This window comes from Alligator mississippiensis, chromosome 12, assembly GCF_030867095.1.
Source record: "Alligator mississippiensis isolate rAllMis1 chromosome 12, rAllMis1, whole genome shotgun sequence".
Taxonomy (NCBI): Eukaryota; Metazoa; Chordata; order Crocodylia; family Alligatoridae; genus Alligator; species Alligator mississippiensis.
The window spans coordinates 62,319,181-62,346,205 of NC_081835.1; the positions used below are offsets into that span (position 1 = coordinate 62,319,181).

The 27,025-nt window shown below is 45.4% G+C and overlaps 1 protein-coding gene across 2 annotated transcripts in view; it reads left to right on the top strand.

Moving 5' to 3' along the window:
* COL5A1 (collagen type V alpha 1 chain) overlaps nt 1–27,025 on the top strand; it is a 230,191-nt gene that overhangs the window by 138,763 nt on the left and 64,403 nt on the right. For both annotated transcript variants that reach the window (XM_014603741.3, XM_014603740.3), the window contains exons 14-27: nt 173–229; nt 698–751; nt 1,548–1,601; nt 2,453–2,506; nt 4,654–4,707; nt 6,125–6,178; nt 8,165–8,209; nt 11,286–11,339; nt 12,301–12,345; nt 13,522–13,575; nt 14,345–14,389; nt 15,926–15,979; nt 19,166–19,210; nt 21,622–21,675. In XM_014603741.3, the coding sequence (XP_014459227.1) occupies nt 173–229; nt 698–751; nt 1,548–1,601; nt 2,453–2,506; nt 4,654–4,707; nt 6,125–6,178; nt 8,165–8,209; nt 11,286–11,339; nt 12,301–12,345; nt 13,522–13,575; nt 14,345–14,389; nt 15,926–15,979; nt 19,166–19,210; nt 21,622–21,675 (723 nt within the window). The remainder of the gene's footprint in view (nt 1–172; nt 230–697; nt 752–1,547; nt 1,602–2,452; nt 2,507–4,653; nt 4,708–6,124; nt 6,179–8,164; nt 8,210–11,285; nt 11,340–12,300; nt 12,346–13,521; nt 13,576–14,344; nt 14,390–15,925; nt 15,980–19,165; nt 19,211–21,621; nt 21,676–27,025) is intronic.

Below are 27,025 nucleotides of genomic sequence, written 5' to 3' on the forward strand. Positions count from 1 at the left end.
ATGTCTTAAGTCATGTATTTTGCCCACTTGGCATATACAGGAGGATAATTTCTGCTTCCAGTGTTAGAGCCCCTCTGGCCTGTGTAAGGTGTGATTCACGGTGGCTTTGTCTGAGTCCACCGATGGGGTACAAAGAGCAGCGAAATCATTTGATTTTCATTTTCTGTTGCAGCTGGCTCTAAGAGGACCTGCAGGCCCAATGGGTCTTACTGGAAGGCCAGGCCCTATGGTAAGTAAATGGCCTCATGCTAGAGACAAAACTGACATTTGGAAGTTGCCTCTATATTGGGCCCCTGGCATCTATGAATGTCCTGGTAGTCAGAAGGGCCTTCACATGTGCACATGCTAACACCTGCATGCTGCCGTGTGCACTGATGCTGGGATTTGCACACGCAGAATGCATACAGACAGTTGTAGCTCCTGCGTGTTCTCCCACGCCGGCCCACGTCATCATTACCTTCTGTGATTTAAGCCTCGTGGCAAACAGAAGCAATGCACAAAACTGTCTAAAGTGCAATTAGGAAAGAGTTGTTTGGTATCCAAGCTTTGGTTGCCGGATCATCTGTTGCATTGGGTGCTGCGGATTCCCAGCCAATTCTTGAGGTGCCTAATTTAGCAAGCCTTTTTTTCACAGCCCATATCTTCTGTGTGTCCTCACAGTGACAAAGTCTAATTAACTTCATTATACCCCTCACAGGGACCTCCAGGAAGTGGAGGAATAAAGGGGGAATCTGGTGATATGGGACCTCAGGTATGTATGAAAACATCGCTTAATGCCTTCAGGGAGTGGTAATGATATGGTGTCTACAGCTGCTAAGTGTGGGAATATGTCTCTTTTCTAGTAGGTGTTCTGGAGGTGGGACTCAAAGTTTCTAAAGGGCAAGTAAACTTGGGAAGGTGCTGAAATATCCCTTCTGCTTTGGGTGCATTCGAGTATCTGAATGCAGAATTGAGGCATCTCGTTAAGGAGAGCTATCCGGGCTGACACAGCGAGGGACAGGCGGTGCTGATTTCCAGCAAAGACTTTCGTGGACAAGTCCTGAAAGCCTTTAATTTACCACTTAGTCTTAACTCCAGCCAAACTGCTGTTCAGTGCAATAGAAATTTTTCTTCCACTCCGAATGTTGTAGATTCCAGGGTGGGTTACCAGGTTGAGTGTCATACATTTTTACACCTTGGTCTACTATGAGTACCTCTAAATCTCGTCGTCTCCAAACCTCAATGTCTCCAGTAGCTCTTCCACGGCCAACAGCACATCCCAGTGTGGGCAGACACCTGAGCACAAGGTAGATGAGTGCTCTGGGAGGTTAGTACTTCCATCCTGAAGACCCTTTAGGCCTTAGCAACACTCAGCCAACACCCATTCCCTTCCATGAGAAAAGCCTGAGCAAAGATGCAAAGACTGGTCTGCAACGCATGTTGTGAGGAACAAGTGAGGAGCTCTTCCCATGGCTGCGGCTTTCATTTGAACTCACGCAGAAGTTAGGTGGATGCAGTGCCTGTCATCAGATGCTATTGTTTTTTTTAATCTTTTCATTCTTTCGCAGGGTCCCCGCGGCATCCAAGGACCACCAGGCCCCTCAGGAAAACCAGGCCGCAGGGTAAGTGTGCTCGGCATCTTTGGTGTTCGTGTATGCCTGATACGCACCTCTGAGCACGCGATCCCTGAAGGTGTTGAGCATCTGGTCCTGGAGTCAGCCTCCACCGCAGCTTCTGCATCTGGCATTTGCACATAATGGTGCAGTCTGAAGAGCTGGCAGAAGAGGAGGGATGGAGAGAAGAGGCCTCTTTAAGCTCTGATTTCCCTTTTTTCCTTTGCTTTAGTAAACCAAACCAGGTTCTCCCTCCATTCTCCTTGGCTTAATGCTCGATCCTATCACACCACTTTAGCTCCAATTCCACTGACTGCCCCAGGGTTGATCCTGCATCTCTGGCTTGAGAGGGGGTTGAGACCTACTGGGTTCACCCCAGAGATGACCTACAGCCTATTGATGCAGTGAACCGGCATTGCCACTTGGTCATATTAAGGGCTTCGACTTCCCCGAGGCATTGCTGCTTCTTGCTGTAGAAAAAATTAAGAAACAACCTTATGTGTCCAACTTTGGGGTTGTTAATCACTGCTATCTCATTGCACTCTGTGCGCACCATCACTTACATATCTTGACATGTATCAAATGATGTTTTATTCCAGTTTCCTCTCTCAAATCAGTGACCTGGTCCTGGCATCTCACATTTGGAGCAGTCCCCTACCATTTTACTTGAAGCCCCTCATTTGTGAGCCAGGCAAAAGCAGGCATGCGACCGCCTCAAAAACAGGCCATCATTTTTATCCCTCATCCCACAGCAAGGAAGCTCGGACTTAAATAAAGCTTCAGTCTGCCGCAAACCAAAGAGCAGATGTCTCTGTGGTCTTGCTTAGCTTTTGTTCTTGTCTTTCTCTTCTCCGTTTCAGGGACGTGCTGGCAGCGATGGCGCTCGTGGGATGCCAGGGCAGACAGGACCAAAGGTAGCGTTACATATTTATATGCTCTTTGTGTTCACAGCTGCTTGTACATAGAGCAACAGAGTGGACCCCAGCCAAGTGAATCCAGTCCACTAGGATGGGAGCGATCCAGCAGTATCTGCTTCGGTCAGGGGTTCAGCACAACAGAGGCGGAAATCAGACACCAGGACCTGAATGCAAAATAACCGATAACAATCTCTCTCCTCCATAAAATTGTTTAACCAGAGGAACCCCATGAGTAAGAAATCTGTTCCCTCTGTGCGTGTGGTTAAAGAGCAAATGCTTTGGAATCCCAATTATGAAAAGCAAACATGAATGAACAGTTGAAAATGTCATGAAATAATAACTCCAGAAAAAATACCCATTAACCAGGAAAGGAAATGCAGATGGCGTGTCTTGGAATTTTAATGCCATGTGCTGATGGCAGAGATGCAATTCTTTAGTTCCCCGGGATCTTGCGCTATTATCAGGCAAGAAAGGAGCCATTTTCATCCACAAGTGAATGCAGAGAAAGCTTGCTCAGGAATTCCTCTATTGAAAGATTTAAGTACTTTCTTATGTAGATACTTGACACTGGAGTAGATGTGGGAGTGGGGGGAGGGTTGATACAGGGAAAGGAGACTGCAAAGCATTTCTCCAGTCAAGTGCTTTAATGAGTATCTACTCCCCTTGAAGGAGTGGATGCCAAGAAAACAGGAACAGAGAGTAACAAATAGCAGGAGAGATGGCAACTAATTCCATCATGCAAGGACTTAGAGGGATGCTCTGGAGCTTGATAAAAAATAGCCATCACTCATCTTGTTTGCTTTCTTAGTGAGTGGTTTTATTCTTCAGTTGGTTCCTGCATTGCAGACTTTCCCTGATTGCAATGTCGAGAGGCTGGGGCCATGCATCTTGCCGTGTTATGATGCTCTGTGTTTGAGGGAGGGTTTATTTCAAAGTTAGAATGGGAGAAAGGGCTCCTGGATTCTCAACCATTATTTTACTGTGTAACCTTGGGCAAGCAACTTCATCCTTCACATTGCACTAGCAGTTTCCCCCGGTGGAGTGGGTGACGTTGCCAAAGCAGGCATCCTGGGGGGGGAAGTACCCCAACTCATTGGACTTTTTCCCTTTGTTTTTGTTTTAATTCTTCACATTTTTAATTTGTAGTGACTTGTCCGGGGCCAATCAGTTAGTTTTGTGGTAGGACTGGGACTAAACCCTGGCCACCTGACAGCATCGTCTTCTTCCTTGGTCAAATTGGGTGCAACCCAGGAGCCTGATCCTGGGTGCATGGCGCACTCTTATTACCCATTGATTACTGAAGACTGGATTGATTCGAGAGACTTGTTCTTTCTTTTAGCTTAGTGGTGCCAAGCCCTGCTTTATTCCCATACATGACTTCTCCCCATCAATTAAAATATCAGTTGATATCTGCTGCCTCGGGCTCTATGTGTGCTGAGCAGCTTAGCATGCTGCACCTCCAAAGGACAAATTTTCTTTCTATTTAACTCTGACTTGAGACTAGCTGTCAGTCACTTCGCTGAAGGGAATGTCCTCTGCAGCTCCAGAGTGAAGGCAATCACATTTAGCAATTTTCTTTCTTGGGTCAGCAAACTTCTCTTCCCCAATCCTGTTTTTATTAACTCGGGCGTCCGGTGGCTTTATTCTCCCCCCACCTTGAGTATCTCTAGCAGGGTTAAAGCGGGGAAAGCTCTGGGCAGAAAGACGGGATGTATTATAAGAGGACTTTGGGGTGGAATTAATTTAAAAGGTGTTGACAGGCACGGGAAAGTTTGGTATTTTGGTTGCTACCAGGGGGTTATGATTCACAATGGCGTGAAATGAAGAGAGTTAAAAATATAGACCAAAGAGACCAAATATCATAACTGCTTCTGCAAAGGGAGTTGCGTGAAGCAATGGAAAACTCTCCCAGGGGAAGTGGTGGGATATTGTTTGAGAAACCTAAAGTTGGACTGGCAAAATCCTTGGTGATTTGAATCACGTGGGCAAGATGGGCTAATTGAGCTGTTTCATCTGTAATACTAAAATCTTCGGTACATGGAAAGGAAGGCGAAGCTTGGTTTCTCCAGGGAGGGCCAGAGGGAAGCACAGAGGGAGGAGGAGTACCGATCCCCGTTTGACACTAAATTCTCTTTTCTTTTCAGGGTGACCGTGGTTTCGACGGGTTAGCTGGTTTGCCTGGTGAGAAGGGAAACAGAGTAAGTTTTAGTTTCTGTTGTGTTGTGCTTATTATGTTTAAAACTCACGGCTGTGCAATGCTAAAATGCAGGGGGTAATAAGGAGGTTTTTTTGAGTGGTGATGGGAGTTGAACAGACTGCAGTTAGACTCCAGAAGGGCGATTGCAAGAGAATGACAGAGCCTATAAAAGTGTGTAGGATGTGTCATAAAATCTTGTCTAACCATAGCTTTCACATGTTGAGAAGTCAAAAAACCCTTGTAGAATCGCATGGGAGAAGGAAGGAAAAAAGTCTCTTTGGAAGGACTACAAGAACTCGGATTTAAACACGCACAAAAAAGCAAGAAACAAAACCCGCTTTTAGATGGTGCCATTGTTGATAGAAACCCAGCCAAAAAAAATGGGTTCCTTCTCTTTGCTTTGTAATTAAAGAATGGGAAAAATTGCAAAAGACCAGTGATTTTGGCAGGGCAAGAACACCCCGAAGAATGTAGTCATTATTTTATAAAGCCAGGGGGAATGTTTTAAGAGTCAAGCAGATTACAAAGTGATTACCAGGCCATTTTGGGACAGAAAGGTAGAGCGTAATGGAGATGTTTAACACGTTTGAAAATGCTACGGTGCATTTTGGGTAGCAGTAACAGCTGTGTCCAAAGCTAAGCCCTTGTCCTTAAAGTCAGTGCAGTGTGCACAGTAGAGACGGTGCTTGGTTTCCATACCCATAATGACATCCCCAAGCAAGTCTTTGGTGGGTTGCGATAGTCCCAGCAGACACAGCCTGTGGCCCGTTATTCTGTAGAGGAGATGCTAACAATTAAACAGGAGCCTCTGATGAGACTAATTGCATTGCATCTCGTGCGTGCCCAGCAGTCATCCTACAACATGCCTCATGTTCATTTGTGCTAACAGTGGTGTTGAGCTTAGTAGAGGCTATGATGACATTCCTGCATCCACACATCTCCCCTTGTCCCAATTTGTGGAGCCCCATGATCTGTGGTCTCCTCCCTACACCGATTCCTGAGCCAGGGTGTAAAGAGGGAGGGCATCTCTTGCAGCAAGAAGTGTGAGAGTGGAAGGCAGTCAGGACATGCCTTGTCATGAGCCAGATGTGGAGGGGACTGCACACAGGGGTTGGGCATGCCACTACGGCAGATGGGTCCCACAGGATGGATCACATCTGCCACTACGGCAGATGGACCATCATATAAGATGGACCTTCATAACTTTTTGAGCACTGTTTAACTTTTTTAAAGGATACTTGGAGATTGCTGGAGGTGGGGAAGCTGAGTACCTCTGGGCTTAGGCAGGTTGAGGAACAACGAAGCAGAGTTTATTCCTATGCCGTACAGCTGCTGTACATCATTGTAAGGGAAAATGAAATCGGTGCGTCTTCTCTGAGACATCCTCAAGGTGGTTGATTCTGCCCTTTGTTTTCTAGGGTGAGCCAGGTCCATCCGGCCCCCCTGGAGCACCCGGAGAGGATGGGGAGAGGGTAAGTTTTATCTCTGAGCAAAGCGCTCCTTTGAATTAAGAATTAAGCCTTGTAAACAAGAAGCAGATGCAACATCAGACGGATGCATAATGAAAACAGCAAGCAAGCCCTGGCATCAGACCTAATGCAAAACACTGATTGTCTGAACTGATAGCAGTTCATCTTGGGGTCTTGGAGAAGAAAGGCGGCCACCGGACATGTGGCCGTGACTCAGCATGCGTTGCGCTGGCCCCGACTGTGTTTTGTGTTGTGTCCATGCTATACTTGGGAAGTGCTACCAGGTACTGCGTATTGCCCCTTGAAGGGGCTCTCTGGAAAGGTAAAATGTAGAGCTTAATTTTCCACCTTAGGCTTTCATGGATTCGTAGATGTAGGGTCAGAGGGGACCTGAGCAGATCATCAAGTCCAACCCCCTGCCCTGGGCAGGAGTGAATACTGGGCTTATATGACCCCTGTGTTTTGGCTTTAACTGGCTTCCCTTTATGCATGGCCAAGATTTGGATTTTTCAAAATTTCCCCTTTTTTGGCCCTAAATGAAAACTAACAGATTTTGAATTTTCCTCTTCTGTCTTTCCTGTTTTCTTCTGCGGTCCATTTTGCAGCCCCAAATGAGGAAGGTGTGGGGGGAGGGAAAAAGGTATAAAGGGAGGAAAAAAGAGAAGGGGATGGGAAGGGAGAAAAATATAGGGGGACAAAATCTTCTGAAAGTTGGGGGTTTTTTTTCCTGTTGGAAAACGGGGGTAGTTTATTAATTGTTTTCCAAAGAAATTTGAGAGAGGGGAAAAAAAAAAGGGGTTGAATTTCCTTTCCAAATAAAACGTGCTTCCTATTTTACACGTCTCTTCAATATGTTCCAGTCCAGTGCCGCAAGGCTTAGGGGTGGGAGTTCCCAACTTCCTCGGGAATCAAAGATTAAAAGGTTTAATTCTGTTTCTGCTTAATATTGTTACATTTAATTAGTGGAAGCCATTGAGAGAAAAGCTCTGAGAAATGTGTAGTTAAGTGGTGTGATCACAGGCCTAGGAGTAAGAAAGGACCTCCCTGGGCTCTAATCACATCTCTTTCTTTAGCTTGGGATCAATTATGTATTTATTTGTTTCCCTCTGTTAAATGGGGTAATACCCCCTCCCTCACTGCATGCTTGCAAGGATTAATTCAGTGAAGGCCATAAAGTGCTTGGAAGATGAAAAGACCCACATATCATCACCATGATCCTTCATCTGAACAATGTACAGGGGGAAGATGTAGTAGATGTAGGAAATGAAGGTCTTGAATGCAAAGAGGCAAGAGGTTTTTTTTAAGGGAGTGGGGGAAAGGCATCCAAAGGGCAAAGCAAGGAGTAGCAAGTTCAATTGCGTGTCTTTATATCCTGCTCTTTTAGCACGCCAGAGTTGATTTTCTAATGGTGAGATGTGTCAGACAAGCATAGCCTCCCCCATGGCTTGGTGCCCACCCCCTGTTCTGTGTAATTTAAAAGTGCACGGACAAAGAAACGAAGAATATCTTGCAGGGATCGGTGGTGCCTTGACAGGAGATGGAGTAGATGATCTAAGAGTCTCCCCCCATTTTTAGCTCTGCTAATCAATCCAGAGGGCTAACAGTTTAATACAGCTAAGCTGAATTCCCATGCTGGCTTTTCTATATTGGCTTCTCTATTCAGTTAGTTACTAAATCTGCTGCTTATTGACTTATATGCCTTGAATTGTTCCTACAATATCTGGTGTGTTAACAACATCCATCTATATAAACACGGACATGAATTATGAAGCATCCTTACAGCATTTCTAATCTCCGGTAAATTCTGCGCACGCAGTATTAGCATCGAGGCTTATGAGGTCTTCCTTATGCACGGATACCCTTTTATTACTCCAGGGAAGCTGGTTTTCTGTGCGATTATTATTTAACAAGAACGAGATACCTTGAATGTGACTGAAATTTAACTGATTGACTCTCTCCCTCTCATTTGTCTCCCCTATTGCCAAATAGGGTGATGATGGAGAAGTTGGGCCCAGAGGTCTACCTGGAGAACCTGTAAGTACTTTCTTCTTGCTTTCAGCACATGGGTGTCTTGCTCTGCAGGACGTCGGTGCTTCTCGAGTTTGCAGTCCCAGCACCTAACGCTGTCTTTGCAGTAGACACAATCACCAGCAATCCCACAGTGCGAGGCAGTGCATCCGGATAAAATCTTCAAGGCGGCAAAGAGATACTAGCCTCTTATCACTTCCAAGTGAACAACTTGTAGCCTATGATTGATTTGACAACTTCTGTCTTTTGCTTTATGAGATAGCTTTAAGCGGAGCAACGTGCCCTCCAGTTAATTTATGTTTTAAAACTTCCACAAACCTAATTTATGTTTTAAAACACAAAACTTCTCACTGATTTTTTTTGTTTGTTTCTTTGTTTGTTCAGTCGCCACGACTTGAAATTTAAAATCCAGAATTTGAAACACGCTACTTGGCAGTGATTGGTTGCCTGAGTCACATGATGAAGCAAGCGGCGCTCTTGTAGGCGGCTTGCAGTTTAAATCACTCCCGGAAAGTGTGTGTGAAATTTTGGCTTTCCTGAACGTTTAAATATGCACAAGCTTAGCCTTGATTTGTTTTCCAGGCACGTGTGTCCTAGCAAAGCTTGGTTACACAAATATTTGTGGAAATATTGGGGGTTTATCTGTGCTGTCATGACTCTAGATGTAAACGGGCAACTGTTTTAACCTCTGATACTATCCAGGGAAGACCCAGTTTTTTGTAGCACTTGCAATGCTAGTGGCAGCTGGCAACCCGCCTCTGCTTAAAACCCCTAGCTGGCACTAACTTTAAATACACGCTCATTTTGATGCCCTATGAACAGTCCCATTGAGATCACGGTGGCCTCTTGAAACTAGTAGGCGTTTTGCCATTGGGGCCAGTATTTCTTCCCACCGTGTATCGAGTGAAGTGCGTCTGCAGACCTGTTCAGGATCGGGGCCCTTGCTGCTAATTGTGAAGCAGCTGAATTAGGTTCAGCGGAGGGGGGCATTCCCTCCCGTAGATGAGGATGCAAGAGTTGCAAATGCAACTGAAGCAACTTTAGCTAGAAAGTTCACATAAAGGCTTGTAGAGTTTGACAGGATTCACCACGTTCAAGAAGCAACATTAATTTCTGACACAAAGGGGGTCGCCAGCTTGAGACTTCTTAGAGCACCATGGCTTCCAAACCCACTTATCCCCGATTTGACTCATTGCAATAAAAGCTGCTTTTCTGACTATCCAGAGATGTCCCCATGCAGCAGAATTGTCGCTTCATTAAAATCAGCTGATTACCGCGTCCGAAACATTTTCCTAGTAATAAAAAGGAAATTAATTACCTACCCTCCACTGTCAGCCTTGCTTTAAAAATGCCTTGTTTTTTGTTATAAATACCAGGCTGGTGGTAGGAGAGTAATAGATGAGAAATGTTGGCTTACAACTTCATAAATGCGAGGAAAGGGTTGGCATTTACAGAGTCATTGGAACTAAATTATAGATGGGACGTCTAATTAACTTCTGCAAAAGATTCATCAACCCGGCTATCTCTTTAACACGTGTCTAAGCAATAACTTCTGGGTTATTAACTTCTTAAAAACATTTATGTGCTCAGGTGGTACAGGCAGGAAAGAGAAGTTTAGGTGACAAAGCGCATGTGGAAGTAAAATAGCAGTAGGGGGGGAAAAAAGAGCAAATGTAGAGCAAGGGAAGAGATTAAAATTATAATACAAGAAACCTTTGGGGTCGTGAATGCACTGCCTGTAATTTCCATGGACATTGTCTGCTTCCTGTAGCCAAAACCCACTTTCCTGAAGGTGAATAGCAAATAAAAGGGGTAAGGTGTACGGCTTTTGATGGTTTAAGCTTAAAATGTGGTGTCGTTCAGCTGTCACTAGACAGTTCAGACAAGGATGTAGCTTAAGGAGTTGCCATTGTGGGACCCAGTATGCAGAGGCTTAAGCGAGTGGGTAACCTTGCTGGTTTGATAGCCTGGACCAACTCGCAGCAGTCATTTCAATGACTGATGTCCTGATGTTGCTGAGCCCGAGTCTTTCCAGGATCAGGCCAGTGAAGTCATTGCAGACTCAGACTCTCTCTTTTATTTAAAAAAGCTGTCGTATTTTATCTTGTAATCTTTTTATTTTAACTCTTCTGTGCTGTCCCTACTATCAAAAGCAATATGCAATATTGGGAGAGGCAGGCAAAGTGCCCATCAGTCAAGCACAGTTTTCCTCCGTGACAATGAATGAGCATTGCTCCTGTAAATGGCAAGAGAGCGCCGGCCATACCTAACATAACAGAGGGGCTCGGGTTCAAATGCTGGCTTTCCAGGAGCTCGAATGCCATTTCTTTTCACCCAGGAGTCTATCTGAGGGCTCGGAGAAGGGGCTGCACTTTCAGGGTAGGCTTATTAAAAGTGCTGAAGTAATTAAAAGCAGGGGCTGATTGGATCGATGTTCTGAAGTCACTCAAAGGCGCTGAAAAAGCGTCCCGATCTTTGCTTGTTAAATACAGGACCGAACACTCAAAACTTGCCGAAGTGACATTTGCTGCTGTGTCTTCCTCTCTGTTATTCATGGGCTACTTATCTTATGTAAAATATCATCCGCACACACGTGCCTGCCTGCCGCTCTCTTGCTCACACTCGCACTTGTACTTGCACTCACACTTTTATTTACAGTGACATCCACTTCTAAAATAAGACTGAGAGCACACGTTGCAGAGCTGACAAGTGATCGGCAGCATCAGTGCTCAGGATTTCAGTGGGAAAAAGGGTCGCGTTAGAGTGATGCTGTAGCCATGGTGGTCCAGGAATTATGCAAGAGGCAAGGATATCATAGGGTGATCTCTTTTATTGGACCGGTTGCATAGTTGCGGTAGAGTAAGACAAGGTCTTGAATGCAAGATATTTGTCTTCAGGGGAGAAACGAGCACTCAGCACCCTGCAGACCCTAGGGAACGTGCCGGGGGTTTGAATGAGCCGTTTGTTTCTGACTCTCTTTGGACCTGATCCAAGGGTGAATAAAGTCAATAGGGCTTATTCCATTGATGTCAATAGGACTTGGAAAGAGACCCCTCATATGCCTGTGCATTTCCTTTTGCAGGGACCCCGAGGTTTGCTGGGACCAAAAGGGCCACCAGGTCCTCCGGGGCCACCGGTAAGTCACACAGCATGCTCCACATCCCTGCTGTCTCCACTCAGCCTGGCCGGGTCAGCCGAGGTCCTACAGTTAGCTACTGACCGCAGGAGGCTTTTATCCATCCTTACCTGGACCAAACACTGAAGTGAGCAAGATGCCCTGAGTGAGTTCGGAAGCCATCAGTTCCCAGTTTAATCCTACTGGGACATGTGGCAGGAGCTGAGGATCTAGCCTTCAGTTGGCTTGGTTGGCAAGAGTGCACAATAAAGCCAAATAGCTTATGCCGTGCAAAGACCCCCCCGAACAATTCTGGACTCCCCGCTGGAGGTTCCTAGTCATCCGTGCTCCACGATACCATGATGGATACTCAATGAGTGTGTGAACCCGAAGTTTTTCCCGGTCTCCATGTATAAATCCCATTGCATTTGGAAGAGTGTCCATTCTAGAAGAAGTCATAGCATTTTTATGACCATCTCAGCCAGTTTATCAGTCTTTATATTTTATCAGCCATGCTATCCGAAATATGCTGGACTAAATCCTCATGTGGGGTAGGACAACATAGCTCCACTGACTTGACCCACTCTCTCAAGCGGTCCCATTCAGTTCATTTGGTCCGGTGATACTTTTCTTTTTGATGCTACGAGTCTCTCTCCTGTCCTTCTTACAGTACAGAGGTCTCTGCAGAAGCATCAAACCTACAGGGAAAATGTTGAAATGACTTTCCTAAGTATGTAAACTTGCATGAATTCTTGAGTGAGTCGCTTTGCCAGGTATCTTTCGAAAACCATTTGTTTCTTTACAGCTGTTCTTGTCTGTCCAAGGGGCCTCAGTATGTCTTTTTTTTTGGTGTTGCAGCTTTCTGCTTTCTTGGCTCAAAACAACCAGATGTTTTCTTGACTTAATGCTGTTAGATTTTTTTTTTAATATATATATATATATATATATATATATTTATTTTCTTTTTTTAATTCTTACTCAGGGTGTGGCTGGTATGGATGGACAAACAGGCCCGAAGGGAAATGTGGTAAGTTTTCACCCTTAACTCCATGTTCAAATAGACACACACACACACTCACACAGACACACACGCACGCGCACATAAATATGTGTGTGTGTGTGTGTGCATGTATTCTTTTTTAAATTAGATTTGCTAATTGCTTTTTAGTCTAGACTCATTTCAAAGCCAGTAAAAGCCATGGAGGATATCTTTCTGCAGTAAATGGATGCTAATTTATTATAATTTGCAATGGAATTACACATTACAATCCCACAAAGATCAAACATTTTCATCGTGATTTATGTTGTCGTAATGAATTCCAAAATATAATCATTAGACCAAGACAAAAAGTCTTGTATGCATAATGCTTGGGACTGCATCAAAATGAAATTCGCCTTTTTAGAAGAGCCAGTATGAAGCCCGGGTGATGTCAGTGCCTCAAACATTGGCCCAAGCAGGACTTAATTGGTCCATATGTTGGGTTTGGTCCGTATGCAGGGATGTTTTTCCTGGTCCTTTGTGCAGGGGTAAAATTCACCCATCAGTAATGCCTCATTTTAGAAGTTGGCTCTCTCTGTCTGTATGGGGAAGTATTGTCTGGTTCTGGGGTACTGGGAATCAGGACGCCTCGGTTTTGTTGCTGCTTTACCAAAGATGTGACCTGCATAACCTTCTTCACGTCACTTGACTCTCTGGTCACATCTACAATGAGTAAAATAATATGTGACTTGGGACAGAGCTGCGAGGCATAATTATTTGCATTTTCCAGCACTTCAGAATCCCTGCACGAAGTGTTACGTGTATATGCTTGTGTGCAATATGTGAGCACGGGTATGCACAAAATATTTTATAGCTATTGCTTTAATCAAAATAACTCCACCCTCCTAACTAAAGCACACAAATGAAGCCAGAAAGTTGTTCTCTTTGGCAAAAACCTGATCTCAATAGCACGCGGGAACTGGTGTTGTCTACTTCTGGCAGTGGCCGCTAACGGAGCGTAGGAGGGATGCGATCACCACCCACCCAAACTGTGCGATGGGAGGTGGAGAGGGAACAAGTCCTTCCCGACTCCTGCAGTAGTCTGATTACACCCTGACTCCTGGGGATTCATCGCCTCTCTTGGTGCAGTTCGATGCATACGTAACTTTTGGCCGTAGCATTATAGTGTTGAGTGCGCTGAGCTCCCGCTTTGCTTTCTGACAGGGACCTCAAGGTGAACCAGGACCGCCAGGACAACAGGGTAATCCAGGTGCTCAGGTAAGACAATCGAAAGGAACTGGCTGGAAAGGAATCCAGGGCATCATTTGCCCATTGTAGTAAGTCTTGGCTTGAAGAATGGCTTGGATAGCACATAATGAATGGCTAATGGTACAGTTTCATTAGAAATGGGTCTAAATCCCTTCGAGTTTAGGGAATGAAACTTGAGACTAGTTTTGGGTCTTTCTTTTGCAGTTGGCTCCAGCTGGTAGAGCAGAGCAGAGCAAATCCCTAGATCTGACCGTCCCCTGAACGGGTCCAGATCTCACTGTGAATCTTTGATGTCCAAGGGGCTGGATGGCAAGTCAGGAGTCCAGGGTCAGCTTCTCAGCTCTGCTATTAAACTTGTGTGGGACCATGGGAAGTCAATGTCCTTATTACATGCCTCAGTTTCCCCATTGTAAGATAATGCCAGGCTTCCTTTGCAAAGCATTTTGAGTTCCACAGAAGGATTAGGGATGTATTTGGTAGCCGTGTTGGTCTAGACAAAAAAGCATGCAAACATCTAGAGAGCTTGGTTTGGAGATGAGACCAACTGAGAAATTGAAAAAAAAATCAAAAAGATATAGATTTTTTTGCAATTTCTACAGGACAATTATGCTCTTTAGAAACATACACTTATTTCTTGCAATAGATTTGGATCGCTAATGGAGTTTGTGAAATCCCCAGTCGTTGCAAGTGTTTGAATGCTGCTTTGCTGAGGCACTGCCAAGTCTGCTTGGAAAGAATGATTTGTTCCTAACCACCCCTACCTTCCTTCTTTTCTCAGGGTCTTCCAGGTCCACAGGGTCCAATTGGTCCACCAGGAGATAAAGTACGTTAATAGGCTGCAGCTGCCACAGACAACAACTGTTGCCATTGCTATGCATCTGCTTCTTCAGATACTCCATTGCCCCATATGTAACATCTGTTTGCAGCCGTGTACATGAAAGTTTAATGTGTCCCACTCTGGGCAGGGCAGAGACAAGAAAAACACAGCGTGTCTGTAACTCATAATATTTGTATGCACGTCCCATCTTAACAGAAACATTTTGAAGACAGCCCTCGGTAAAATGTTATAAGATAACTTGAAACGAACTACTTCTGTAGGCGGAATATGCAAAAGTATATCCGTGGACAATAATGGTACGATCTTGGGGATAGAGATCATTATAAACCAGGACCCTGACATGTGCCAAGTTGCACTGCTTTTCCATTTTTTGTGTAGCACGCTGTCTTTGCCAAAACAAATTCTGTCCTCAGTTATACCCCTCCCACAATGTCGACTTTGAGGTTTAAATGAGGACAGTGTTTGCCTGCTGAAATGACTGGGCTGTAATTCACTCCTCTGAGTATATTTGTATGCCTCCCATTGACTTAATTGGGGTGTATCCGATAGACTAGCAAGAGAATTACCTTCCTTGTGCTGGCGCAGTATAATAGGAAGAGATTATTTATCGGAGACTTTCCAATAGAGTTCATTCACAATTCCAAAGCAAAAAATAAAAGGTGTTTCTGATTGAATTTCTGAGTCGCACGCTCAGGTGAGTACAGAGTCTCTTGGTTACAGTCAAAGGATCAGGATTTGTCTTGTTAAAGGAAAGTAATTGAACCATTACAACGAGACAGGGCAGGCGGCCCCACTCGTTTATATTTTTCCAGTTAAGCCTTTGTGATAAATGGGATGATATTTGTCTCCTGTGACGTTTTATGCTCTGTGGGTCCAGTTCTTCTGCACCCTCAATTTGTGCCATTGCTTACATGGGCCCAGAAGATGTGCAGAATGCTGCCTGGCCAGAAAGGAGCAGCTGGTAGTAGTAAAGGTAAAGGGTTTGCAAGCCTGAGGGCAGGGCAGGATCGGACCCTGCCTATTCTGTCATAGCGCCCATTACTGCAGTGTCTGATTGCTATTTCGTGTCAAATCCCATCCCAAAATAGCAATCCATTGTGAGATGCAATGGGTCCTCTCCACACTCTCAGTGGCCCTACTGCAGCAACCCATTGAAAAAATGCCAGGGTTCCCCTTGTATTTGCACAAATCCTTAGTCTCGTGGAAGGCTCGCAGCCTAAATTAGTGCATTTCTATAGTGTTTTCCTCCTCATCAAGATGAGGCCTCATTTACAAGAAGCTGTCACCTCTTTCTGAGGTCGCGTGCCGTAGTCCAGTGGGCTCCACTAAGAGTGATGGTCACGCTCCCCATAAACGGAGGAGCCTGCATATGCCCCAACATGTGTTGGACCCAGGGCACACGGGGGAAGAGCTGCACCTCGAACACATTGCCTCTTGTTCTCTAAGGGACAATGTCGAATGCTTTCAGGAGCCTGCTTGGTGCCTCGGGGATTCTGACTTGTTCGTTTGGTATCTTTTTAGGGTCCCCTGGGTAAACCTGGTCTTCCTGGCATGCCTGGTGCAGACGGTCCTCCGGTAAGTCGCCTGGTGCTGCGGCACCCCAACCCACGTACCCACTAGGGGCCTGATCCGGCATCGCTAATGCACCGGGTGCCCTGTGGGTCTTGAGTGCTCAAGATGCGCAACATCAGGCCCCAGTGAGAATGTATATGTTGGTTATGGTGATTTTATTTCAACCGCATCTTTTAGGAAAGGTCCACCAAGGGGCTCAGCACGTCCTCGGAAGCAGAAGGCATCAACTCCCATGCATTTAAGGGTTTTCAGGAGCTCTCAGGATTTGCCCTATACTAATTTCTTCCAGTGAACACTTTGTTCATAGAGAAGGGACAGGCCTTTAAAGCCCACTAAGCATCTTGCTGGGGTTCAGCACTTCAGCTGCATAGGGGGTTAAGTGTTGTGTGCTGTGAATGCATCTCAAGCCAGTCCCGGGCAAAGATGAGGATGCATTTTCTGAATAGAAATGAACCCTTTTGCACATGAGCCACTGGGTTTGAATTCAGTTGCTGCATTCGTCTCCACCTGCAGTGGTTAGAGCAGCAAGCAGGTAGGGCAAGCTCTGGGTAAAATGAAGCTCATGGCACAAGGGCTGCTCAGCATTTTGTATCTTTTTCCATGCCATGAAGTGCTATCATCTTTTATTTCTCACTGCAAGCACTATTTAGCTTGTACCCCACAAAGTGAAACCTGTTGGCAGATGTCAATGAGTTTAGGGTCTCCTACTGCCTAAAGTAAGGGCCTAATTCAATACTACTTAAGACAATAGCACTCTTTCTCTTGATTCACTGGACTTTATATCGGGCCTTACAGTTTGCAGCATGGACAGGTCACTAAGCTAGAAGTTTAAAAACCCCTGGCAGGCTTGCCTTGAAGTGCTGTGTAGGTAAGGGGGCATTTCTTCACCTCTATGTGCCTCTCATTTCATCTTCCATTGTTTTTCTGCCTTCCAGTTTAGCTCTTTGGGACAAGGACTGGCTCATATTATGTGTATGTACAGCACCTAGTACAGTGGGTCCCGGATGCCAGTCAGGAACTGCAGGCACTGGTCTAATACTAGCAATAATAAGGAAAGGCTAAGATGTCATGATAACTTGCCATCTTGGAACCTCATAATTGCCCTGTTTTAGAAACCAACCATTTGAAGTGTGGAAATCTCCAGCTTTTAAAGCAGATCTCATTTTAAAACACATAAGAGATATCTGCTTGTAAAAGCGACGAATGTAAAACAGTTATGTTCTCTAATGTAAATGCAGAACATGCTGAAAAATTACATTTTCTACCAAGGGATTATCCTTTCCACCAAGGGCATTTAGATCGTTCATAAAATTGTTAGCTGAGTCAACAGAACGGTGAAAGCAAAGCCCAGAATATCTTTAAGGCAGTCGCTCTCCACATGAAATCCTTGGAGCAGTCTCCACGGAGCTCCTCAGTTGTAAAAAGTGTCAGCTCTAGTTTTATGTCAGCAAAAGGTTGTATATCACCTCCAGCGCGGGCATGCGCCTGCATGCATTCATGCTGCACAGACGTGTGGGTCTTTTGATCTCAGCGGGATCCGTGTAGATTGAAGACAGTATGGGAGATGGCTGGAAGCAGGTGAGGCAACTCTCTCCTGGGAAGAAGAGGTGCCCGAGTCCTCTTAAAAACGAGGCTTGGTCGATAGGTGGCATTTGCTCAATTCCTTTTCAAAAACCCCAGCGTCAGATGGCTTTTCAGTAGGAAACCCAACAAAGATGCTTATCAGCTTTTGACCTTAGCAACAGTAATAAGGCTGTATTTTCTTTTTGATATGGTTGAAGATGATCTAAGCAGTGCATGACCCCTTTTGAATAAGGCAGCAACTTGGACTTCCATTTGACATCCCCAGCAGATATTTCAGCAAATACATGCAAGCAAGGCAGATGCCCCCAGCCATGTCTGGCTGCTTGTTGGCACAGCCCTAGTTACTTTGTTGAATATTCAGCTGTCATTTACCTCTGCAGAAATGTGTGCAGGTATAAAGAAATCTGGTTTTGTTTGGGGTTGTTTCCATTTTTGTTTTAAACCAGACCTTATGGATGGGATCCTGCTCTTCTGGCATTCACTTTAGTGTAGGCTGGTCTTGGGAGATAGTTTACAGTCTTGTCTTGTTTCTCGTGTGGTAGTTAGAAAATCATTTGCTCATTCACATACGAGCTCGGAGGTGAAAAACCGACTGACTGGAGAGATACTTACTGTTTTTTAATATCTCTGGAAGTGTCTCATGTTCCTTTCAAATCAAAAGCACCGTTGTGTGCACTGTGTCCCACAGCTAAGGGACTAATGGTTTTCTTTAGGCATAGCAAGCCCAAGAGATGCATTTTGTCTTAATGTCCTGCTGGTTCTTCCTTCAGCAAGGACATCAAGTCCAAAGGGTATGACCAGTGGCAGTTCTTCATTCTTCACTAGTCCACTATGCTTTATTTGAAATGCTTTTTTCAGACTAGTGAATGGCACTTTTTGCTTTGTACTGATTGAAGTCTCAACAGAAAGTTTTCTAGAGACAGAATAAAAACGTGCTGGAAGCTATAGGGGCGCTGGGTTATTCAGCACCAAATCCAAAGAAGAAAGCTGGTCTGCATCCCAACAGAGAGCACGTGATGGAGATGCAGGCTGAGCATTCATCAGGAGGTATTGGAAGTGACTCCGATCGTTAGCCAATTAATGCAGGAACGTGACCAGCTTGGAGATGTCGTGACCTTCACAAGTTTGCCAGCCTGCCGGGTTGATCTTGCAAGCCCAGCACTGTACAGCTGAACATTTTTCTCATCACTCACATGATGGGCATAGCACGTAGACCAGGGGGTGGTATCCAGAGCCCTTGGGTTCTCTTTCCTAGCTCTGCCGTGGGCTGGCTTCCTCCCCTTGGAGAAAAAACACTCAACTTCCCTTGGCTTCTCCATCTTCTGCTATACACACCTTGACCACTGCTGAGCTCACAGAGAAGTTGCAAGGTGGTTATGATGGGCAAAATGGGTTGAACTCCCCAGGAGAAAGTAGTATTACAACCCAAAGTGTCCAGCTGCTCTTTTATGTGGGTGAACCCAGCAGACCACGGTGGGACGGTTTGCATGCCGGGTCTCCCCGCTGTGCATCTTTGAAAATAAAGCGTACCTGATTGCCAGTTCTCAAAGCACTGACCAAACACTAAACTTTCCCCCCGCTTTTGTCTGTGTGTTTTATTAATAGGGTCATCCTGGCAAAGAAGGTCCTCCTGGTGAGAAAGGGAGTCAGGTAAGTGTCCAGCCAGACCTTGCTTGCCATCGTTCAGGATCGGAGTTAGCTTATGAATTTGCTACCAGGGAGGTGTTAAAGGGCTTGCTGGTTCTGAAGAAAAGGGTGGACTTGTCTATACTAGGAAAGGTTTGCCAACATGGCTACAGCTAAATAAAATGTAGTTTATGTGGAAAAAACCCCATCAGTCAAGCTTATACCATTTCCCCGAATGAAGTAAGGTTATAAAGATGGTCTTGCCTGAATACCTGCATCTACAGTAGGGTTTTTGTTGGCATAGATCTGCTGGTAAAAGCTTTAAACATAGACCTGGCATCTACGTTTAAAAGCTTGAAATGTAGAGATTAAACATATTGGGAGAAAGTCAAAGGACTGGAAGGATGCAGCAGGAATGGCACACAGCAAGGTTAAGGACCCACTGAATCTGCAACAAGCCTGGCTCACCTGTCCCCGTATTTCTTTAACTATTCCTGCTGCTTTTACCACTTTCAGGCTTTGTCGTCAAACCAGGGAGCTGAAATATTTGCACAAAAGCTAACACTGTTCTCACAGTCTGAGTGTCCATGCCAGTATTAGCGTATCTGGAAATGCCACAGGAGCAAAGGGTTTTAGGAGATTTTCAGCTCCATTCGCCATCTAGATGCATTTAGGCACTTCCCGACTTGAGCGGTGTCAAGTTTGTCCATGAATTTGAGGAGACGTGTCGGTTCTTTCCTTGCTGGTAGTTTCAATCAAGGGTGGAGCCGTGGGGCAGTTGCAGCTTGTCTAGGAAGGTATTTGAACCAAACCTGTATCTAACATTGTCTCCCAGCTTAATTTTTTTGGCAAGCATTACTGAAAAGCTGAGCAAATATGCAAACAGAAACCGTGAAGGGGAAGACTCTTAATCAGGCACAAATAAATATTACCAGTGGTGCAGAGGGAATAAAGAAAATGACTTTTTTGTGTATTTATTGATTGGGGGGGGGGGGGTTCATCGTCCCCCCTCCCCCCATCAAATTCCCCCCTTAACAGTACTTTAAAGAATATTACTTGGAGCTAGAGTCCTTGAATTATACGGTCATCATTTTGTCCAGGAGATTTACTATTTGTATTCCCACTGTGTTGCATTCAGTTGAAAAACATTACTTTTGTCAAAAGTCTTTTATTAGAGCACTGTCCAGTTTGATTGAAGTTCGCCCTAGCTTTGCATAGATGCTGTATAGTGCAGGGAAATGATGCTTGCAGCCTTGACCGGGGCCATTTCTCCAGCTGGCATCACGCAAGGCTAGGAACTCACACATTCCTGTCTGCAGAGTATTAAACCCCAATAAGCAGCTGTGCAGTCACTCGCTGTGTTGGGAGAGTTTAGCAAACATCGAGGAGTCAGCAGGTGTCAGGGTAGAAGTCCAGATCCAGGCTGTAACTTTCTCCATGAGTTATTACTTAAGCAATAATGATCTCAGAGCAGTGTTTGTGCTGCTAGATTTGTTCCAGTTGACACTAGCATGAGGTCTGAGACTCCGGCGGACCACAAGAAGCACCGATGCTTCAGGTCAGTCTGGCTGTCAGAGTGGAAAAATTGTCCAGGACTCTGTCTTAAAGAAATGGGGGGTGGGATATTTCTTTAGCTAGATGAATGACATGCAACCCAATCAGATTCAACTGAGAATGTGATTTATTTGCAGAGCCTTAATGTAGCACAGTAGAAGTAACATCATTGCCCATCCATACCTGGCAATAAGAGCAATGCCTCCATTGGACTCAGTGCTGATCAATGAGTCATAAAGGTCACAAGGGGCCTTGAAGATGCTCCAGTCTTTCCTTTTACACAGCAAAACCCCAGGGATTTCTGCAGAAGCCAGTAATTTCTGCTTACATTATAGTGGCTTTTCCAAACCCATTCTAACCTTTTCCCATTCCAAATTTTTCAAATGGGGACATCCTACATTTTGAATTTTGAAGAACTTGGGCCAGAAGAGCTCTTGGGGAGAAGGAAATAAGTGACATTTGAATGCTTCTTATTTTTTAATTGCATCCTATCTTTGAAATACAAGAAGTTGTCAACCAGCCCTGCCCAGAACTAAGGGGTGAAGTCATTTTTGCAGAAAGGAGTCACCGGTGGATCTTTGTAAAAACCTTTATAATTGGTCATTATAGCAATTATCTGTTCAGTGCTGATATTCTCCTCTCTCTCTCTCTCTCCTATCTCTATGCTGTAGTCAAACTGGAGAGAAACTGGCTTTCTTTAAACTAGGTTTTCACTCCTTACTGCAGCTGACCATCCATACATTATGCTACTTAGGCAGCCACTAGCTTTCCTGTGTAGTTCAGAGCAGACAGATGGCCAGGATACATACATATATTTTCTATCCAGATGGTCCAACACTGCTCCATTTTGACATTATTTTGTTGTTGCTTTTAAATTGTAGGGTCCATCAGGTCCTCAGGGCCCAATTGGATATCCAGGACCACGTGGAGTCAAGGTAAGTAGATGGACAGGCAGAAATGCACACCCCAGCCCCGCTTTCTAACCCCATTTTTTTCCCTCCCTAAGCTAAATTTTGTGACTTGGGTTGGTGATATCTGAGGCCATCTTGGATTATACCAAGCTAAGGAGCAATCATAAATAATTTCACCTCCCTGCTCTGAGCAAATCCTTAGGGACACTGGTTCTTTATCCAAATGGGCTTTACAGGATAGTGGTGTAGACTGGGTGGTGCTCCAGCAGTCAGGAGAAATCCCGCGAATCGGGCAAGCCGAAAGGCAACACTGGCAGTAAATATAATGTTGATCGTATGGAAGAAGTTTTATGCATGAGTCTAGGATCCCTTTTTAAATCCTTCTGGAGAAATCAGGGGTGATTTAGATGCTCCACCGATCGTCCAAATGGTCTATTATTTGCTCACTATTTCTATTATTTGCTCACTTCCCCTGCCCCGATGTACGGATGTCGTCCTGTAGAAGCACTTTCTGTCTTCCTTGAATACTTGAGCTAGATGATTATTCCTGGCGAACGTGGCACAGGTCCATCACAATAAGTTTCAATTTAAAACCAAAATAAATCCTAGCCTCCACAAGAGGATTTTAACAAGCCCTGACTGTTAATGAAACCAACTAGTCCGTTATTAAAACAAAACGGAGTATTTCTTCTCCTCGAGGGGTAATCTGAGATCTTGTTATATGAAACTCAGTTCTCTCCACAGTCTAAAACTCATATCTCCTATTCTTTCAGTAAATTGAATTGTAGTTCTTCCACCTACTTTTGATACCTGCAATACATACACATCAATAAGAAAGCAATGGTTATTTTTCCCCAGCCCGTTACAGTTAAAATGCTCCATCAAGCTGTATTAACTCTGTCGCCGTTACAGGCTGCTTCCCGCGTGCTTCCCTTGAAACGGCAGGGACCCGTTTGGTGGTTATAGGTACAGGATAAAGGGCAGGGGGGCACTTAAAGCCCAGTGAAAAACCCATATCCTTTTGTCCCCTCTCCTGTAGCAAGAAGTCACTTGCTTTTCCATCTTCAAAAATTAAACTCGATTTACTTTGCTCAAGCATGTTTTCATCTCATTTCTTTCAGCGCTGTAGATTGAGACTTAGCGATCCATTAGGGAATGGCTTGCTATTATGTTTACTGCAAAGTGGAGCTATTCCACATTACGGTGATATAGAGAAAGTGTCATCCGCAAAATCCATCGTGTTTACCCAAAACGTCTTGCTTCCTACAAGCAACGTTGAGTTAATTGAATAAGGCTCTGGTCCTTGGAGCAAAGAAAAGCCTTTCTCTCTGTCTGTCGAATTGCAGTTATAAATCAATGTTAGCTCTTGTCCATCTCGGCAGCATTTGGTCCTGCTTTTGTGAATTCTGCGCAATTTTGTCTGCTTGGCCGTCGAAACAGGGGTGGAGGGAAAGGCCTGTAAAAGGTCTCGGGTAAATTGAAAACTGTTTTATTAAACAACCTTCTTTTGTTATTGGAAGACTTAAGTGACGCAGCGCAGCTCTGTCTAGTCCCCGAGGTGAAATTCGGGCCGGCTGCTCAAGGGGGGAGATCAGGGGCACGTCTTTCTATTCCTCGACCCAACCCAAGCAGAATAGCTTTCAGTAAGGAGGCAGGGAGCTCTTCAGTGAGACTCCTTCCTAGTTCTTCAGGCTTTGTGGCCTTGCCTTTGGTACCTTCTCCGGCTATCGGCAGCAAGCACTATCGGAAAAGCACTGGGAAGGAGCCCCGCAGCATCCCCTTTGCCACCTCCCTGAGCCACGCAGCTGGGAGCTGCTGGGACGGTGCCTTTCATTTGGTCCCTGATGTGCAGCTTCTCATTTCCCAGTGCACCTCAGGGTGGCATTTGCTTTGCAGCGTCTTGAGGGCTCAGAGCAAAACTTGGAAGTCTCCAAAGCTTCTGGCTGCTAGAAACAGCCCCAGTGGGCTGGGATTTAAATCTCACCATCCTTTTGCATTGACTGCCTCTGGAGTGTCTCGAGGTGCCCGTGGCTGGGTTGGTCTAAGGACATCAGCAGGTGAGGCTCTTTGAGCAGATGTGATATCTTTTATTAAACCAACTGAGTAGTTGGGGAAAAAAAGCTTTCGGGTGCAATCGCCCTTCTTCAGGCATAGGACTCCTTCCTTGGAGTCTCAGAACAGCAGAGACTCCCTATGCCTGAAGAAGGGCGATTGCACCCGAAAGCTTACCGAGAACTTTTTCCCCAATTGCTCAGTTGATCTAATAAAAGATATCACATCTACTCAAAGAGCCTTGCTTCGAGATACACGTGGCATGATCCGCCTGCTGCAACTCAGTAAGGATGGCGGACCAAATTAAATCACTGCCACAATTGCAGCTGCATGTGGCCACACTTCCAGGCCACTTTCTTGTCCAGGGACATGTCCTTCTATGCCCGTAGGCCACCTACATATAAGAAACTTGAATCTAGCAGCTCTGAGTAACTAAGGGCTATGTAGACAGGAAAATGTGAACTCAGTGTGGCGACTAGACCTGGAATTGATGCAGGCAAGACCCGCACATGACCCTGCTGACACATCTGGGACATGGTGCAGCATGTCACAAGCAAATGCAACATGGGAGTATTTTTAAGTGCCTCATTTATTTATTTTTTAAAGTGCATTCAGGGCAAGATCTTGGCCTTTGAGAGCCTGTGAGAACAACTGGCGCTAGGTGCATTCATGCACAGACAGAACTAGGGCATGAGATTTCAATACGAGCTAGAAAATGTGCACACAATTCTCGCCGCGTGTTGTGTGCAAGGTCACGCGCTTTCCTCCGACATCTGGGCACCGGAGACAGGGTAAAGGATGCACTTGACACTCTCGCGGTCTTGCTTCTGACATGCTTTCCTATTGGGCTTCTCTTTTCCTCCGCTTTCTCTCTCGGTTTTTTGGTTCGGTTTCCTCCCATCAGCTGATTTAAATAGCCATAAATAAATAAAACCCAAAAAATGGCAGGGGTAGAGATCCTGCTTCAGGGCATAATCTGTGTGATGGAGGTTAGGAAGACGTTTTCCCCAGGGTTACTTCATAGCCTACAGGATTATTTCTTTGCCCTACCTCTGAAGCAGTCACTGTCAGAGGCAGGATATTGGGCTGTATGGATCAGCGCTCTCATCCACTCGGCAATTTCCTAGGCTTTAATTTTTCAAGGCGTTCATCCTACAGAGAAGCCCCATCCCCTGTCCAGATTACCATTCATCTCATCTAGTACTGCTCTCCCACCTCCCCAGCTCTATTTATATTCCCCGACTCAGAAAACAAGATGGTTAACCCATGTTACCGCCATTAATTAATGTGGCACTGCATTAATATCAGGCTCTTATTCCTTTGCAGCGTGATTCCCCATCCCATCTTTAGCTTTATATTAGCTGCCTTCCCCCGCACGTCCTGTCTCTCTCCTTTTATTTTTTCCTTTCTGATTCTGTCATGGATCTTAGTGTCAGCAGCTTTTCTATTAGACTTAATAGCTTGGGTAGTCAGTATAACATAATAGCAAACAAGGCAACAAGGCAGCTCCAGGGGAGGAGGTTAGTGCTAGATAATGCTTGACGGCGTCTCTTGAATCCCAAGACGAATAATATCTCTTGGAAAATTGCATCCACTTTACCCTGTCCATTTGGCTCTAAGACTCTCCGCCACTGGAAGCTGATTAAGTAGCAGAGTGCTTACGAGTGTCACCATTCAATGTCATTTCAGACAGAGGCAATCATAGGTTACAGGTTATGCTGCTTCGCATCCTACTTGCACTAAAGATTTATCTTCGTCTCAAAGCCTCCTGAGCGGTGCTCAGTTTATTAGTCCATCAGACGAGAAACATCGTGCCATTTTGACCACAAGAGGGCACTTCCCAAACTGAGTCTCAACCCAGAACCAGCCTTTGGTCATTACTTCTTCCAGGACCAGGAGCATCAGGGACTGGCAGTACACTCTGATAATAATAACCATCCATTCAAAAGGTGCCGCTTTCCCCTTTGCTGAGTGCACAGAGATAAATGAGCAGTTTTAAAACGGTCCCCAACCTATTCAGAGTTAAACCAAACAGGGCAGCTGCAATCCTGATGGAAGTCCGGCAGACTCAGCTCGTCATCCGGTGCATCTCCGGCGGTGTGTATGGAGTTTGAGCCGTTCAGACCAGCTATGGAGCTGGCCCTGGAAAAAGAATCGCTGCAGTTTGTTCACCAGTCCTGTGGTGAACATGAATTCCCCAGGTTGAAATTCTGGCCCTATTGATGCAAATGAGAGGTTTGCCATAGGTAGTACCCATTACACCTTAACCTATGGCCGCGTCCACACAAGCAGTAGTGTGCCTTTGCGTCAGCACACATAGTAGCAGCACATCACTACTCTGTCCCGCAGCGCGTGCCCCTTCCCGTGCGCTTTGCAGCAGGACGGGTTGTCCCACCGCTCCATGTGCTGCGGGGTGGGGAGGGGCTGGCTAGGGCACGAGGTGATACGGTGGTGTGGCTTACGCTGCTTTTTCCCCAGGTATTTTTTTTAACTACTGGGAAATCCCGGTAGCAAATTTTGCCTTGGCGCTGCAAATTAGCATGCTGATTAACGTGCGACTCGTGCAGTTTGGGGCCCTGCAAAGAGGCTTGCAGTGCCACAAACCACACATGCCTGCACATCTGGATCCTGCCTATGGGTGTGTGTGCCCTGCAGTGTAGAGATGCCCTAGCTACCCCAAGGAGTCATCAGAGAGTGCCAGCTGGGCTGATGAGCCTGCCAGGAGCTGTAGGCAGCCATAGCTAGACTGCCGCTGGTACCTGAGCTAGCACGGGCATCTACACAAAGCCGCAGTCTGGGACATTCGCTCCCATCACTGATGCACAATGGAGGGGAGGGTCGTGATGAGAGAAGCCAGGAATCTGCAGCCTTTGCTTGTTCTGCACCGTTAGCTGGTGGTTACAACATAAGAAAAAAAGCTGCGACTGTTTGTTCAACAAGTGCTTTTTTTTCTAGGTCCCTTTCTATACTGCCTGGGAGCACAGTTGCTGGGTTTTTGGGTTGTAGGTGTCTTGGACAAAGGACATAAGCAGGCACAGTTCTTTGGATAGATGTGATATCTTTTATGTGACCAACTGAGTAGCTGGAAAAAGGTTCTTTGCAAGCTTGCAGGTGCAATCGCCCTTCTTCAGGCGTAGGGAGTTTGCTGTTCAGAGAGCACAGTTGGCTTTCAAAGATATTTATGGAAGTTGCCCATTTTTAAAGATTTTTTTTGGAAAACATTTGCAGAAGCAAACTTCCAGTCTCAAGGAGCCCCTCGGGAAAACTGATTCCAGTGGTTATGTTCATGTAATTGTGTGGGGGGTGGACAGACATCATATGT